This window comes from Carcharodon carcharias, chromosome 2 (genome assembly GCF_017639515.1).
Source record: "Carcharodon carcharias isolate sCarCar2 chromosome 2, sCarCar2.pri, whole genome shotgun sequence".
NCBI lineage: Eukaryota > Metazoa > Chordata > Chondrichthyes > Lamniformes > Lamnidae > Carcharodon > Carcharodon carcharias.
This window is the reverse complement of record NC_054468.1, coordinates 226,836,178-226,853,493: the sequence shown is the minus strand read 5'-3', so window position 1 is coordinate 226,853,493 and position 17,316 is coordinate 226,836,178. Positions and strand designations below refer to the sequence as shown.

Sequence of the window (17,316 nt, the reverse complement as noted above, 5' to 3'; positions counted from 1 at the left end):
ATGTATGTGTGCACGTGTGTGTGTGTACGTGTGTGTGTGCACATGTGTATGTGTGTGTGTGCGTGTGCACGTGTGTGTGTACGTGTGTTTGTGCACGTGTATGTGTGTGTGTGCGTGTGCACATGTGTGTGTTCACGTGTGTGTGTGTGTATGCACGTGTGTGTGTGTACGTGTGTGTGTGCACGTGTGTATGTGTGTGTGTGTGCGTGCACGTGTGTGTGTGCATATTACTGAAAACCTTATAGGGTCAACAGGTGATGATGAAATCCTAGAACTCCCTCCCTAACAGCACTGTGGATGTACCTACACCACATGGACTGCAGCGGCTCAAGAAGGCACCACCTTCCCCAGGGATGGACAACAAATGGTGGCCTTGCCAAAAATGCCCGCATTACGTGAAAGAATAAATTTTTAAAATGGCAAGTTCATTTCTGATAGAGAGAGAAGGTTTTTTTTAATTCATTCATGGGTGTCGCTGGCTGGGCCAGCATTTATTGCCCATCCCTAATAGCCCTTGAGAATGTTGGGATTGAGCTGTCTCCTTGAACTGCTGCGGTCCCTGTGGTTTCAGTTACAGAAATTAAAACTGAACTGCACTAACAGGTAGATATAATTGACAGGATCCAAAATCAAGGACAATGAGATTTAAGTCCACTCATCCGGGTTAAGTTACCAGGTGGGTTTACCCTGGAGTAGAGGATCACAGATGAACAGATAATGTCCAAGCAAGTGTAGGTTCATCATCGTGATGTACCAGGAAGTTAACAACATCACCCAAAGTGAAAGGCAGGACAACCAGTTCAACTGGATCAGTGCATAAGAATGAGGTCCTGTAAGTTCTGAAAAATTGCTAACTGCAAACATATAGGAACATGGGAACAGAAGGAGGCCATTCAGCCCCTCGAGGCTGTTCTGCTGTTCAGTGAGACCACTGCTAATCTGCGCCATAACTCCATCTACCTGTCCTTGACCCCTTTTAACACCTCAGACTAACAAAAATCTATCAATATCAGTTTTAAATTGAACAATTGATCAAGGTTTTAATTTATCCGATGAACGCTTATCCAATGCTGTTAACTTGCCAGCCAAATAAGGAATCCAATTCTAAATGAATCTCACCAATTAACAACAAGCCCAAACGCTGAGAGAGAGGAGAAGGTTACGCTGACAGGGCGGAATGAAGCAGGGGTAGGATCAGGTTCAAAGGGCCGACATGAACCAGCTGGGCTGAGTGGTCTGTTGAATTTTATGGTCTATTTCTGTGTTGTGAATTCTACGTAATGACAATCGACGGCCAGTTAGTGCAGAATTGCTGTGACACGACTGAACTGCATCCATAACCTCAGGTTGATTTAGTTTAACGCTACCTTGGTACCAGGTTAACATTCAAAAATAAAATTTGTGTGGGGGGTGGGGGGGTTACTTGAGTTATCCCAGGGGGTCTCAGAAAGTCTGCTAAGACTCGTCTAACTCCACAGGCCCTTCCCACTCGCTCACTGTTGACCTGGCTTATTTTTAGCTGGGAGCTGCTCTGCTCAACTAACCCTCAGCTGTTCTGTCACTCCAGAAAGTGAGCTTGTTTCACTACAGTGCACGGCCCAGGCAGAGGTGAGTTTGCATCTAAGTTCTTGATCTTCTGTGTGTGTGTGTGTGTGTTTGGGGGGTGGCGGGGGGGAGAAAGGCGTATTGCAAAATCATCACTTTTTTAAGGCAAAGTTCGTGTCATCTCTGAAATTGAGGGATTTCTGAGTGAGGAGGGGAGTGGGGTTTGTGTGACGATCGAGTGGTGCATTCTCCGTCTGTCTGGCTCGTGCTCAACAAGTACAATGGGAGAAATTTAAGCCTCGTTTAAATATATTCCTTCATCACAAATGTGTGAAATCGTTCACTGTTTGGCTTTTTTGGAGGAGAGGGGTAGAGGCTTATCAAAGTAAACTGTGGGAATCAGCGAGAACTGAGTCCAGCAATGTCACTTAGGACATTCATCCGACAGACTTCACCTCAAAGTTAGTCCTCGTTCCAAAGTCACCAGACAAATGATTGACCAGGTATTACAGGATCCAATTTAAACTTTCCGGTGAGAGATGGTGCAGTCTATCCCAAACACAACAAAAGCTTTCATTTTTAGTTTTATCGCCTGATTAGTGGGGAATTATTTTAAACTGAAACGTACTGATAATGACTGGGAGAGTCTCGTCATGTGGACTAAATTAAGAAGCTGAGAGATTTCCCTGTGCAACTGGGGCAGCTGTCAGCTGCCAACATATCTGAACAGTTGACTTAGTTCACACAAGCCTTATTGATCAGTAACAGAGATCTGGGTCTGCCTGAGTGGGGGCAGCATAGATCCATTCATGAAGATCCCTCTCTGCTTTCAAATCCCTCCGCAGCCCTGACTCCTCCTGAACCCTAACCTCCTCCAACCCGCCAAGATTGCTGCACTTCTGTCTTCCCGCGTATCCCCGCATTTAATTGCTCTGCCATTGGTGGCCATTGCTCTGAGCTCTGGAATTCCCTCCCCAAACCTCCCCCACCTCTCTACCTCTCTTTCCTATTTTGAGACGCTCCTTAAAACCTACGTCTTTGACCAAGCCTTTGGTTGCCTGTCCTTATTTATCCTTTTACGGCTTGGTGATAAATTCTGTCTGACAACACTCCTGTGACGTGATTGAGACATTTTACATTAAAGGTGTTATATAAATGCAAGTTGCCGCTGAGATTCCTTTTTAGCAGTATTCTAAGCCTGATGTCGCTACTATTTTAACCTAGGCCAGACTGCAGTCCGTGCTAGTGAACTCTTAATACTATTTTAATACAGGTATTAACTAGTTTCTCTTAGTTGGGTTAGCAGCCGCAATAAAATGTTGGACAGAGGGTGGTGTAAACCTAATGTCCCCAGCAGTGCTCTCAACTTTTCTGATGGTAGCCTTGGGCCTGTGGATCTTCTCTTGCCCATGGTTGAAGAGGTTTGTGGGCTTAATTCCCAATTCCTGAGGCACTCATTTTTGCTGTTGTTACCTCCAGGTTCATCTCTTTCAACATACTCCCAGCTGGCCCCCCATCTCCCACCTTATGTAAACTCCTACTCTTCCTAATCTCTGCTGCCCATGTTCCTAACTCGCACCAGGTTACCTTCACCCATCACCCCTTATGCATGCCAACATATCAGACACTCAATTTTGAAGTTCTATTCAAAATGTCGACTCTTATATGTGATTCTGTAATTCGACAGCACTTGCTGAACAATCCTGAGTGCGCTAATAGCTACACTAACAACTAATTTAAGATAATAAGTCAATAATAAGATAATAAGTCAAGCTCATAATGTGCCTCATTTATACTTGCTAGAAGCAACATACATTTATACACAGCAACCCGTTCTCTGCAAACAAAAGGAATATGTTCAACCCTTGCGCTTTTTTTGAATTTCAAAGCAGCTTAGCGAGTTGAGAGTTCTTTATTGCTTTCTCCATGGCGATGTCTTGGCTAATCAGAGTCAACTTGCCAATCAATCAGCCCCCTCTTCTCCTGTAGTATAAATTATTATGATTTTTTGAAATTTGGCTTTCTTGCATTTGTCCTGAAGAATGTAAGGTGCAAAGCTTCAGCAACATGTCTCTCTTTTCAGCAAGAATTCTATTCTTCTTCCCTCCCTCCTTGGCCTCATCCATATCAACATTTGTGATCTCCTCCAATCCTCTTCTGAGGCCTCTGCTTTCATCTAATTCTTGCACATTACCCCCACACCACCCACCCCCCCCAACACCCACCCCATTCCCTTCACCCTGCCATTGGCTACCATAAGGCAGTAGCATGGTGGTATTGTCACTGGACTGGTAACCCAGTGTAATCCTCTGGGGAACTGGGTTCGAATCCCACCAAAGCAGGTGGTGAAATTTGAATTCAATGAAACTCTGGAGTTAAAGGTCTGTTGCCGATTGTTGTAAAAACCCATCTGGTTTATTGATGCCTTAAAGAGGAGGAAATCTGCCATCCTTACCTGGTCTGGCCTACATATGACTCCAGACCCATAGCAATGAGGTTGACTCTTAACTGCCCTCTGAGCAAGGGCAATTAGGGATGGGCAATAAATGCTGGCCTAGCATTTAATAATGTGAACAAATAAATAATAAAAAGAAATTCCCTCTTCAAATCCCTCTTTCCTCCCTTAAGATGCTCTTTGACCAAATGTTTGAGCACCTGACTTAATACCTCAATGTCAAATTATGAAACTTTGGATGGCCTTAAAGGCGCTACATAAATGCAAGCTGTTGTTGATCAAATAATCTGGGCTGACTCTTCAGTGCGGTGCTACCTTCTCAATAGGTTAAACTGAGTCTCAAAGGTGGATGTAAGAGATCCCACAGCATTTATTCAAAACAGAACAGGGATACTGTCTGATGGCCTGGCTAATATTTATCCCTCAACCCAACCTCACCAATGAGTCATTTATCTCTTTGTTGTGGGTGGCACTTTGCCTTGTGATAATTGGCAGGTTAGCTGCTTGCGTGATGTTGATTGAAGAATAAATATTGACCAGGAACCCGGGACAGCTCCCTTGCTTTGCTCCAAAATAGTGCCATGGGATCTTGTACATCCACCCAAGAGGGAAGATGAGGCCTTGGCTTAATGTCTTATCTGAAAGTTAGCACCACACCCCCTCAGTGCTGCCCTGGAGTGTCAGCCTTGATGTTTTGTGCTTAAGGACTTGAACCCAGAGCTTTTTTAACTCAGGGGTGAGAGCGCTACCATGGTTGACATACGAGAGGGGGAAGAATTAGGGAGCGTGGAGTAGAGGTGCCCAGCCCTCCAGGAATGTCCGGGATTCTCCTGGAATTGGCACCAATCTCCCAGTGGGCAAAGCGCTCACTTCATTCATACTCCTGAGGCACAGCACCGCCCAATCAAATTCAAGTCGTAAAGTTGGCGGGGGGGGGAAAAAGCCGTGAGGACCCCAATTGGCTGGGACTTTTGGCCGGCTGCGATGGGATTGGTGGGGTTTGAATTTCACCGAAGGATGAAGTCCTGCTTTGACCTTCAGTCCCCCGGGACACACTTGACACCACCTTGCATTGCCAAGGTAAGAAATAGTCTTAAATTGAAAAGGAAACATTAGCCCGTCAAAAAGGAACTGATTTCACCTCTTAACCGGGCACTAAAATGTTTAAGTCTGGAAGTGGACTACGAGACTGATTGACTTCAGTCTCTGCTAGACACATGTAGAGGGAAGTCTGCCACGTTTCTGAACTTCTTTAATAGGGATCGCTCGGGGCCGTGTGTAACCAGGGAGTGAACTTGGCCGAATGCAGCAGCAAGTCACCATTAGAGGGAGAGAGACAGTGAGTAGAAGGCAGCTTGTTCCTGTCATCTACGTAAGCAGAGACACGGAAGGAACGAGCGGAGAAGTAACCCTTGGCAGACCTGCGTCTGCCCTTATCGCCACCAAACACATCAGGACCGTGATGGTTTCCAGCAGGGGTCTTGACCGGCAGGGGCTGCATAGCTGGAGTCCCACACAGGGGTGGAACCCCTAGGACAGGACCATCACCTCCGCTGCCTGCCGGCCCTGTCTTAGCAGCACCGGCTGAGGAGAGGGGAGAAAGCCTGGATCCACCGGGTGTCAACGGCACCAGCTCATCGATTAAACATGATAGGGCAAAATCTCGTGCCCGCAATGACCTGCTCAGTTCTTTCCATCTTTTTTTCCGAAATTCTTGCTTTAAAATGATCCCAGTTTCACTCAGGAATCCTCTACTTCCACCAACGTCCCCCGGAGACGACCATTGTTTGTAACAGCAATGGAGATCTTGGTGGGCCATAGGGCTGGAGAAGGTTTCAGAAAGAGGAAAGGGGATGAGGCAGGTGGACCCCTATTAGCTAAGACAGGCCGAGATGTCCCTAGAGACACAACAGGTGCCAGAGGCTGGTCCCTATTGTTACGTTGAGGCCCAAGGCCCAACTCCAGTTGAGGCTTAGGGCCTATGGCTCCTGGCATTCACTTGGAATGCGCCACCTATTTTGGAACTGGAATCGTCTCGCATTAAACATGTTGCTGTGTAGATTTTACAAGCGGGTCGTCGATATTGGTGAAATTGAGGTGACTGCTCTCGGCCTAAGCACAACCCTCAACCTGCCTAGAAATAGCCCAAAAGGAACATAAATGTGGAGGATAAAAAGGGGGAGAAAAGAAAAAAGTTAGGTTTATTTAAGTCGCGTTCTATGTCAAATACATCAGTGGAATTTGTGAGGCAGGTTTATTCTGCTTTTTTGTTATTCTTCTGGTCCCCTGACTCTCTGGTAGTCATGGAGACAGTGACAGACAGCAACCTTTGTGATTGAATTGTTTGACCTTAAAAGATAGAAAGGAACTTGCATTTATAAAACCCCAGTCACATCTCTCAGGGAAGTCCCAAAAGCACTTCATACAGATTCATAGAATCACACAGCACAGAAGGAGGCCATTTGGTCCATCGTGAGTCTGTTGGCCCTTGGAAAGATTTATCCAATTAGTCTCACCTCATCCCCCATTCTTTTTCCGTGGTCTTTCATGTATTTATATAATTCTCTCTTGCAAGTTAGTATTGAATCTGCTTCTGTATATTCCAGATCACAACAATTTCTTGTGTACAATGGTGCTCCCTCCTGTCGTCTCTGGTTCTTTGCCCAATGGGCTTAAATCTGTCCCCATAGTTACTGCCCCTTCTGCCGCTGGAATCAGTATCTTCTTATTTTCTCTATCAAAACCGTCCAAGATTTTGAGTACTTCTTTCAAATCTTGCCTCGACCTCCCCTGTTCTAAAGAGAACAGTCCCATCTTCTCCAGTCCCCACATAACTGAAGTCCCTCATTCCTGGTGCCATTCTAGTCAATCTCCGCTGCACCTTCTCGAGACCCTTGACATCCTTTCCAAAGTGTGGAGCCCAGAGTGACTACAATGCTTCAGCTGAGGTGTCACAGTTCAACGCCATCTTTGATCCACATCCACACCCACAGGCTGCTTTGTCCTGGATGGTGTCAAGCTTCTTGAGTGCTGTGGGAGCTGCACTCATCCAGTATTCCATCACATTCCTGACTTGTGCCTTGTAGATGGTGGACAGGCTTTGGGGAGTCAGGAGGTGAGTTACTCATCACAGGATTCCTAGCCTCTGACCTGCTTTTGTAGCCACAGTGTTTATATGGCTAGTCCAGTTGAGTTTCTGGTCAATAGTAACCCCCAGGATGTCAAAGTGGGGTATTCAGCAATGGTAATGCCATTGAATCCCAGGGAGATATGGTTAGACTCTTGTTGGAGATGGTAATTATCTGGTGCTTGTGTGGCATGAATGTTATTTGTTACTTGTCAGTCCAAGCCTGGATATTGTCCAGGTCTTGCTGCATTTGGACATGGACTGCTTCAGTATCTGAGGAGTCACGAATGGTGCTGAATATTGTACAATCATCAGCGAACATCCCCACTTCTGACCTTATGATGGAAGGAAGGTTATTGTTGAAGCAGCTGAAGATGGTTGGGCCGAGGACACTACCCTGAGGAACTCCTGCAGTGATGTCCTGGAGCTGAGTTGAGTGACCTCCAACAATCACAACCATCTTCCTTTGTGTTAAGTATGACTTCAACCAACGGAGAGTTTCCTCCCAATTCCCATTGACTCCAATTTTACTGGGGCTCCTTGTTGCCACATTTGGTCAATGGTGACTGATGGAAAGGGTAACCACTCTTGCGTGACCCCTGGATTTTAGCTCTTGTGTCCAAAATTTTCACCAATGCTGCAGCGAGGCTTGAAGCAGAGCCCAAAGTAGGTATCGCTGAGCAAGTTATGCTTAACATCATTGATTCTACTAATCAGTTTTATATCCCACAGGTCCTTGATTTCCAGTCTTGATGTGTTTCTCAAGAGTATTGCTACCTTTGAATATAGATTTTAAGTGGGATGTTTTACAATGTTTACTCTATCAATGCAAACATTGTGGCTGCCCATGAGTGATGCCATTAAACTGCTGAGCAATTGTTTTTTTTGTGAGTAACATAAAGGATTGAAGAGCAGGCACTGAGATTCTGAGGTGCACATCCTTGAAGAGGGGGCAAACACCATCCCTCACCCTGCCCACTCTTTGAGGCTGAATCAGACCATGCGCAACTTTAGTGTCACATTGGATCCTGAGCTGACCTCCTGACCCCATATCCGATCCGTCATACGATTGCCTACTTCCACATTTGTAACATCGCTTGCCTCGTCTGCTGCTGAAACCATAAGAACACAAGAAGTAGGAGCAGTGGTAGACCTGCTCTGCCGTTCAATACAACCATGGCTGATCTCGTCCATCTTCATCCAGTCCAAATCTGGCTGTTCCATTGCTCTCCGGGCTGGTCTCCTATCTTCCACAACTTCCATAATTCAATAACCTTCCTTCCATCATAAGATCAGGATTGGGGCTGTTCGCAGATGATTACACAATGTTCAGCACCACTCACGACTCCTCAGATACTGGAGGGGTCCGTGTCTGGGCTGATAAGTGACAAATAACTTCCCCTCTCCTTCCATAAATTTGGGCTTATCCAAAGGTCTGCAGCGTGTATTCTAACTCACACCAAGTCCCATTCACGCATCACCCCTGAACTCGCTGAGTTAATGGCTCTCAGTTAAGCAACACATCAATATTAAAATTCCTGCCCCCCCCCCCCAACTTGTTTTCAAATCCCTCCTTGCCCCTCACAAGAATTAGGAGCAGGAGTAGGCCATTCAGCCCCTCGAGCCTGCTCTGCCATTCAATAAGACCATGACTGATCTGACTGTGGTTTTAACTCCACTTTCCTACCTGTCCATCATAACCTTTAAGTCCCTTGTTGATCAAAAATCTACCTAACGCAACCTTGAGTATATTCAATGGCCCAGCTTCCACTGCTCTCTGGGGAAGAGAATTTCACAGACTTACAGCCCTCTGACAGAAAAGAATCCTCCTTATCTCAGACTTAAATGGGGGACCCCTACTTTATAAACTGTGTCCCCTAGTTCTAGACTCTCTCCCTATCTCAGTGACCACCTCCAGCTCCACAAGCCTCTGAGATCTTTGCGCTCTTTAAACATTGGCATCTTGCACATTCTTGATTAAATCGCTCTGCCATTAGCAGCCTTACCTTCAACTGACTGGGCTCGAAATGCTGGAACCTCCTCCCTAAACTTCTCCGCCTCTTTCTCCTCTTTTAAGATGCTCCTTAACACCACCCTCTTTGATTAAGATTTGGGGAACCCGCCCTAAGATCTTCTTATGTGGTTGGGTGTCAAATTCCCGTAGATAATGCTGCTGTAAAACGCCTTGGGACATTTTACAATGCTAAAGTTGCTATGTGAGTACAAGTTGTTGTGTCAGATTCGCTTCTTGTCGCTGTTTCATTTTGAGTGGGTTAACTCCTCTGTCGAATTAGCAGAAAGTGGAACCTGGCATGTATCACGTGTATGGACGCCCGGACTCTTGGGGACAATTTCAAGGCCATGGTTTGACCCCGCTGATGGGAATGTTGACTGAGCTGTAGTGTTTGGTTGTGAGTGGAGAAGATCACTTTGTATTTCCAGCTGGATCTGTGTGCTAAATATTCCTCCTGAAAGTGCTGGACAACATGGCTGTATTTAGCAGTGCTGTAAATAACCCCAGGCCTCTGAGCAGCAGCTGCACACTGGTCAACTCATCCGCCCATGAAGCAAGGAGCTATAATTAACCAGAGTGTGTTGTTATGCAGAATCTGACTTAAAGGGAAATCCCTACGTTACTCACTGCACATACACACATACACACCCACATAGACACACACATACACACCCACATACACACCCACATACACACCCACATAGACACACACATAGACACCCACATAGACACACACATACACACCCACATACACACCCACATAGACACCCACATAGACACACACATAGACACACACATATACACCCACATACACACCCACATAGACACCCACATACACACCCACATAGACACACACATAGACACCCACATAGACACACACATACACACCCACATAGACACACACATACACACCCACATACACACCCACATAGACACCCACATAGACACACACATAGACACCCACATACACACACATATACACACCTACATACACACCCACATAGACACCCACATACACACACATATACACACACACATACACACCCACATACACACCCACATAGACACCCACATACACACACACATATACACACACACATACACACCCACATACACACCCACATACACACACACATACACACCCACATAGACACCCACATACACACACACATACACACCCACATACACACCCACAACACACACCCACATACACACACATATACACACCCACATACACACCCACATACACACACACATACACACACATATACGCACACACATACACACACACACTCACATTCACACGCACTCTCTCACACACCCACATACACACCCACATACACACACACATACACACCCACATAGACACCCACATACACACACACATACACACACACACACTCACGTTCACACGCACTCTCTCACACACCCACATACACACCCACATACACACACACACATTCACACGCACTCTCTCACACACACATACACACACACTTGCACACTCACACACACACACTTGTATACACACTTGTACACACACACACACACACACTCACATACACACACTCACACACTCTCACACACTCACACACACACACACACTCACACACACACACACACTCACACACACACACACACACACACACACACACACACCTCTGCCTTCAGCTCCAAGCATCCATTTACTTCATAGTCCTTGCTATTTGTGGGATCTTTCTGCACACAAATTGACTTGCCACATTCCCTACATTATTACAGTGACTACACTTCGTTGAATGTGAAGCGCTTTGAGAGATCCTGAGGATGTGCAAGGTGCCAAATGAATGCAAGTTCTTGATTCTTTAAGATGGACCAGCTGTTGCTGCCATCAGAAAATACCTATTCCTGCCCCACCTGCTTATTGCTGTTCCTCCCCTGACTGAGGGATCGAGGATCACAGGTCGGGGATCACAGATTGGGGATCACAGATTGGGGATCACAGGTCGGGGATCACAGATTGGGGATCACAGATTGGGGATCACAGGTCGGGGATCACAGGTCGGGGATCACAGATTGGGGATCACAGGTCGGGGATCACAGGTCGGGGATCACAGGTCGGGGATCACAGGTTGGGGATCACAGATTGGGGATCACAGATTGGGGATCACAGGTCGGGGATCACAGGTCGGGGATCACAGATTGGGGATCACAGGTCGGGGATCACAGATTGGGGATCACAGATTGGGGATCACAGGTCAGGAATCACAATCATGTGAACGGTGATGCTGCTACTGAATAACTGCCAGGGTCCTACACTCAACAACAACAACTTACATTTATACAGCACCTTTCATAGAATCTAACCCCAAGGTATTAGAAAAAAATCAAATGCAGAACCAAAGGGGAAAAAAAACCCTGCATTTATATAGCACCCTTCGCAACCTCAGGAGGTCCCAAGGTGCTTCACAGGCAGTTAGGTACTTCTTAAAGTGCAGCAAAAGTGGCAGCCAATTTACGCACAGCAAGATCCCACAAACGGCAATGTGATCACGACCAGACAGCCCGTTCGGCGGTACGAAAGCGATATACTGCGGTTGCTGGAAATCTGAAATAAAGACAGAAGATTGCTGGAAGGACTCAGCAGCTCAGGCAGCATCTGTGAAGAGAGAAACGGAGTTAACGGGCGGACCTTTCCGGGTCCTGGGCGACGGACTGGCGAGGCGGGTGGGGTTTCCAGGCAGACATCGGGGGGGGCCAGGTTGAGGCGCACCCCCCCCCCCCCCACCACTCGAACTACCACCCCCCCACCCCAAAACCCCCCACCTACTCCGATGCAATCCCGCCACCAGGGTATGTGTTGGGAATGGGCGCAGATCCACTGCCCTCCAATAGGGAGGCCAGCCACCACTTTAAATAATTAAGTCCCCTATTAGGGGTGATTTGTTGGGGCCGCTGGCATTATGCCAGTGGGGGCCAAGTTGGCCATTAACAGGTCCAGGCAGCGGACGATCGATGGGGGAGTCCCACCCGATTGTTTGTCCCTCTTCCGCGGCTACGTTCGCTGCCAGATGTCCCTGGAGAGGGAGCACGCGGTGTCTGCTGACACTCTCGAGGCCTTCCGTGCTCGGTGGGAACCACGGGGACTGGGGTGTTTTGTTGACCCCTTTAAGCACATTTTGATTTAAAGTTTGTAAGGTTCCTTTAAACTTTGTCCTTGGTTTTACAGCTGACCTGAATTAGGGGCTGTGCCTGATTTATCCCAATTTTGTTGATTTGGTTTTCATTTGAAAGATTATTATGCCAGTGGGTGAGAGGCCCCCCCCCGTCTTGGAGGTGGTCTCCCTGCAGCCGTCCCAGAGTCAATCAGAGCCAGCAGCTCCATCTCCAACGAGGGGGTGGCGGCCATCAAAGTAAGTCAGGCCGTGCAACCCCAATGATCCATCCCACAGGGTCCATTCCCCCTTCGCCGCCTAGAATATCAAATTAAAATTTCCCCTTCGAGAACATCCGTTTTGAGGCGCCCTCACAGTCTCCAACCCGCCTTGGCAGCGCCTACCCACTTCTCCCAGTGGGCTTGACATAGCCCCAGAGCTGCTAAGCCCCTGATTGGCCCGGCAGCATGGACATCCCAACAGCGAGCCCGGAGGTGGCCAATCAGGAGGCCACCTCCGATAAAATTGCTGACCCTGACTGGTTGCCGGTAAGCTCAAGCTCAGGACCCCATTCGATCCCAGCATCATAGGCCCGAAGTCATGGGCGAATCCAGCCTGACGTTTTAATTTGATGGTCTTGTTTCGGAACTGGAAGAAAGTAAGAGATTGAATTTGCAAATGAAGGATGGGATCTAAGTTTATTACTTGGTTCAAGGGACAAGATTGGAGGGAGCTACAGATTCTGAAATGAGCAGGAAAAATGCTTAATGTTTCTATGGCACTATTCAAGACCTCAAAGCCATCCCAAAGACAATGACGTCTTTTTGAATTGTAGTCACCGTGAATATGCAGGAAATAGTGGGTCACACAATGGAAAAAAAACACTCTTTAAGTGACAATCTCTCTTTGCTTTTACGGATCCTGAGATTGACACTCTAGATGCAGGTAAATGGAATTCAAAGTGAGAAATCCAGATTGAGAGTTTAGAGCATATTCGAGTAGCTTTGAGAAGTATGACATCTGAACAAATTAAATAGCCCACTTGGAAGAGTTCCGTCTCTCGTTGAAAAGAGAAACGTGCACTCTTACAACGAGCAGCAAGTGGAGGAAGAGCATTCTCCAATGGTCCCACTCCCATTTTCTCTTTCATGGTTGGCCAAGATATCTCCAACGTTGGTAGCTCCTTATTGAGTTTTCCTCCGAAATTCTGTCATGATCCGACATGCTTGAGTACAAGATGGTGCTGCATTCAGATGGTGCTGCGTATGAATGCAGGGACCTGTGCTCTGCAAACAAAAGGAATATGTTCAAGTCTTGCACCTTATTTGAATTACCTAGGAGCCTATAGTTTCCTGTTGCCTTTGCCATAGCAACACCTCAGCCAATCAGAATCAACCTGCCAACCAATCAGCACTCTTTTCTCTTGTAGTATAAATTGTTGTGACTGTTTGAAATTTGGCATTCTTGCATTTGTCCTGATGAGCGCAAGACCAAAAACTTCAGCAACGTGGCTCTCTTTACTGCAAGATTCAAGTTCTGCACCACCGGGTGACGGATCCATAGCTCAGCTGGAGAGATACTCAGTGAGGCCGTGGAATGAATAGTCTCAATCTTAGAGACAACAAAGTCCAAGGGCTTCTCGTGCATGTTGGGCAGGATTTTCCAGCCCCACCCCACCACCGGATTGTCCAGTCCCCCCCGAAAGCTTCTGGCTGGGCCGCTGAATCTCCATCGACGGGTCCCATCACGCCGGCGCTGGAAATTCCCGGCTGTGGTTGAGGGTGGAGAGGGTAGGGGAGAGGGTAGGGGAGAGGGTAGGGGAGAGGGGTTGATGAAGGCAGTCAGTTGTGGAAACTTGAAGCCAGGGGTTATCTGTGCCTTCCGGGATGATGGTGGGGTAGTGGATTATTCTGGCAGAGGAACGCTAGGCCCAATTGTGCTTGATGTAGTCTGGACAGTTCTGGCTAAACCAGCTTTGCTCCAGATCTGCACCCCCTTTGACTTGAGAGGATTGGTTAGGGGGGGGAGCGGGTACTGTGGAAATGGTCCAAGTGACAGCGAACAAAGATTTTAACGGGGGCAAAGGCATCAAAAGCGGAGGTGAGGGAGTGACTGAGCGGGCTGGCTGTTACAGAGGTATCGTGGTGAAATGAGAGGATGCTGTTGAAAGCAACTCGGGCGGCCGAAGAGCATTTCCAGGAAAATATGGACAAGGAAATGGGATTGAATGGGGGGGGGATTCGGGGGTGGGTGGTGGTATGAATGGTGAGGGATAGAAGAAAGCTGCCAGCAGAGGCCTGGTCCATGATTGAGACAACGATAATTGAGGCCACTCATGACAGCAAGGTCAAGAGGTGGCCCTGAACATGAGGAGAGTTCATATGGACGGAAGAGTTAAGGGAGGACACGAGGGCAGAAGAGACAGGGCAAAGTGAGTTGAAATGGAGGCTGAGTTCACTGACAATCAGTGGCAAGGTAGACAAGATGGCTGGAAACTTGGGTGGGAGAGTTTATATGCAGGGAAAGCTCATTTGCAGAGATTCAAGAAGGCAAGGGCTGAGAATATGTCACTGAGAAACCTGGAATGAGGCTCCAGTGGGTGGAAGAGAATTTTAAAGGAAGATCTTAAAGGAGAAGCTCCAAGAGGGGAACCAATGAGGGCACCCAAAGTCAGTTAGGGGTCCCACGTTGACTCATAGGTAGAGTGGAGACAGATTGAAGCATAGATGAACTAATGCCTAAATTCAGTGTTGAGGGCAAGAGAGTCCAGCAGCAATGTGAGGGGTAGAGTAAAAGAGTTAGAGGTTCCCCATGGAGAGTCAAGGTAGTTTAGAGAATCATCCGTGAGGTGCAGCTTAGGCTGATCCAGGGATCCAGTGGAGTTGAGCAGTGACCATGATGATTAGTAAATGCCCATCAACAGATCCAATAGAGCAGGGGAGGGATGAATGGAGCCAACCACGGCACAAAGAAAGCAGGAAGTGAGAGACCAAAAGTTATTCAGCAGCAAAGGGACAGAATCCAGAGCAGGAACTGATCAGGGTCTCATCATTGGTCCAAAGTCACTTGTTCCACTCAAACATGCTACACCCACAACATGATAACGTTGCAGAGGAGAGAAACACTCAGTAAGGAGCTACCAACTTTGGAGATACCTTGGTCAAGAATGAAAGAGAAAATGGGAGGCCAATCATTGGAGAATGCTCTTCATCTACTTGCTGCTGAGTTTAAGAGTGCGATTTATGAAGACCTGGGGAGGATCCCTTTTTAGACGAGGACTATCGCCTGCCATTGGGAAGAGATGAAAACCAAATGTCAAATAGATCCCATTAAAGCTTTGACATTATGTGGGTCACGATTTCCAGCGTAAGCTGCCTGATGATATGATATTCCTATCGTTGTTTCTCGTATAGGCCTTACTAATCAACAATGGAATGCCAGGGTACCATCAATGATAACACTCAAGTCCCTCCTGATGGAACTGGGACGCAGCAACCTGTCCAATCACCAACATCGACGCCCGGCGCCGATCAATCAGAGCCGGCTGGGATCGCCCCGGCATTGCCACAGCCACCAGAGGAGAGCCCAAAAGCTGTCAGCATGCCTGACCAGGCACCGGTGAAGACGGCCTCTCCCAACGCAAAGGAGGCGGCTCCTGTTCAGAGTGACTCGGCCGTCCCTGACATCGCAGAGGAACTGGACAGGCAGCTGGAGGACATCCTCAAAAGCTACGGCTCTGGGGAAAGCCCAGCGAGCGAGGAGGCTGAGGGCGAAGCCGAGAGAGGGGAGGTCGTCACTGTCGGAGATGGGGAATCTGAAGACTGCAATGGGGAGGCTGAGATAGAGCAATCGGAGCCCGCGGTGCCTGATGAAGCAAACAAGGAGACGGGTAAGGAACAGAAACTGGAGAAGAAGAAACTGAAAGGGCTGGGTGAGTACAAATTCACTTTTCACACTTGTAGAAGTTGGCAAATGTATCCAATTCCACTTTGAACCCTCGACTGAATCTGTCTCCAACAAACGCTCGGGCAGTGCATTCCAGATCCTAACCGCTCGCCGCATTAAAAAGTTTTTCCTCATGTGACTGTTGACCCTTTTTGCCAATCACCTTAACTCAGTGTCCCCTGGTCCTTGACCCTTCTCCCTATTCACTGTGTGCAGACACCTTGTGATTTTTGACCTCCAGCAAATCTCCTCTTAATCTTCTCTCAGGAAAACAGCTCCAGTTTCTCCGAGGCAGTGGTGTAGCGGTAATGCCACTAGTTTGGGAATCCAGAGACCCAGGTTCATGCTCTGGGAACATGTGTTCAAATTCCACCATGCCAGCTGATTTAGTTAATAAGTCTGGAGTCTAAAGCCAGTCTCAGTCATGGTGACCATGAAATGATCATCAATCGTTGTAAAAACCCATCTGGTTCACTAAGGCCACTTTAGGGAAGGAGATCTGCTGTCCTTACCTGGTCTGGAACTACAAGTGACTCCGGGCCCACAGCAATGTTCTTAACTTCCCTCTAACATGACCCAGCAAGCTGCCCAGTTCAAGGGCAATTAGGCTTGGCAACAAATACAATGGCCACATCCCATGAAAGAATAACCTGACTCAGATGCACATTATCATCGCCCTAGGGTAAATGGAGCTGAGCTGCAGATCAGCTGTGATCTAACTGAATGGTGCAACATGATCAAGGGGTTCCATGCTCTCCTCCTGTTCACATGCTCCTTTGACTGTGCCTTCAGTGATTCCTCCCCTAAAGTCTCTCCTGCTCAATGCTCCGAGCTCCTGTTGCATGTACCTTGGAGCCTTTCATCTCATGAAAGTCGCCTATGCAAATATTGTTGACCATTGTTAAACTACCTCAAACAAATGACATAGCAATGTTTCTTGAAATGATTTAGGGTCAAGTGTTCGTTAAAGGCCTTTTCCTGTAAGATTTCTGGGTCAAAATCCTGCAACTCCCTCCCTAACAGCACTGTGGGTGTACCTACACCATATGGACTGAGGCGGTTCAAGAAGGCAGCTCACCACTACCTTCTCAAGGGC

General features: G+C 47.5%; 1 protein-coding gene across 2 annotated transcripts in view; it reads left to right on the top strand.

Annotated features, from left to right (window-relative positions):
- Positions 1-1,213: 1,213 nt before the first annotated feature.
- Positions 1,214-17,316, top strand: part of txlnba (taxilin beta a) — a 38,558-nt gene continuing 22,455 nt past the window's right edge. The window contains exons 1-2 of one of the 2 annotated variants that reach the window (XM_041182260.1): positions 1,214-1,234; positions 15,689-16,206. In XM_041182260.1, the coding sequence (XP_041038194.1) occupies positions 15,705-16,206 (502 nt within the window). In that variant the 5' untranslated portion in view covers positions 1,214-1,234; positions 15,689-15,704. Of the gene's footprint in view, positions 1,235-1,547; positions 1,609-15,688; positions 16,207-17,316 lie in introns of those variants that run through there. The other variant, XM_041182250.1, reaches the window with a different exon arrangement.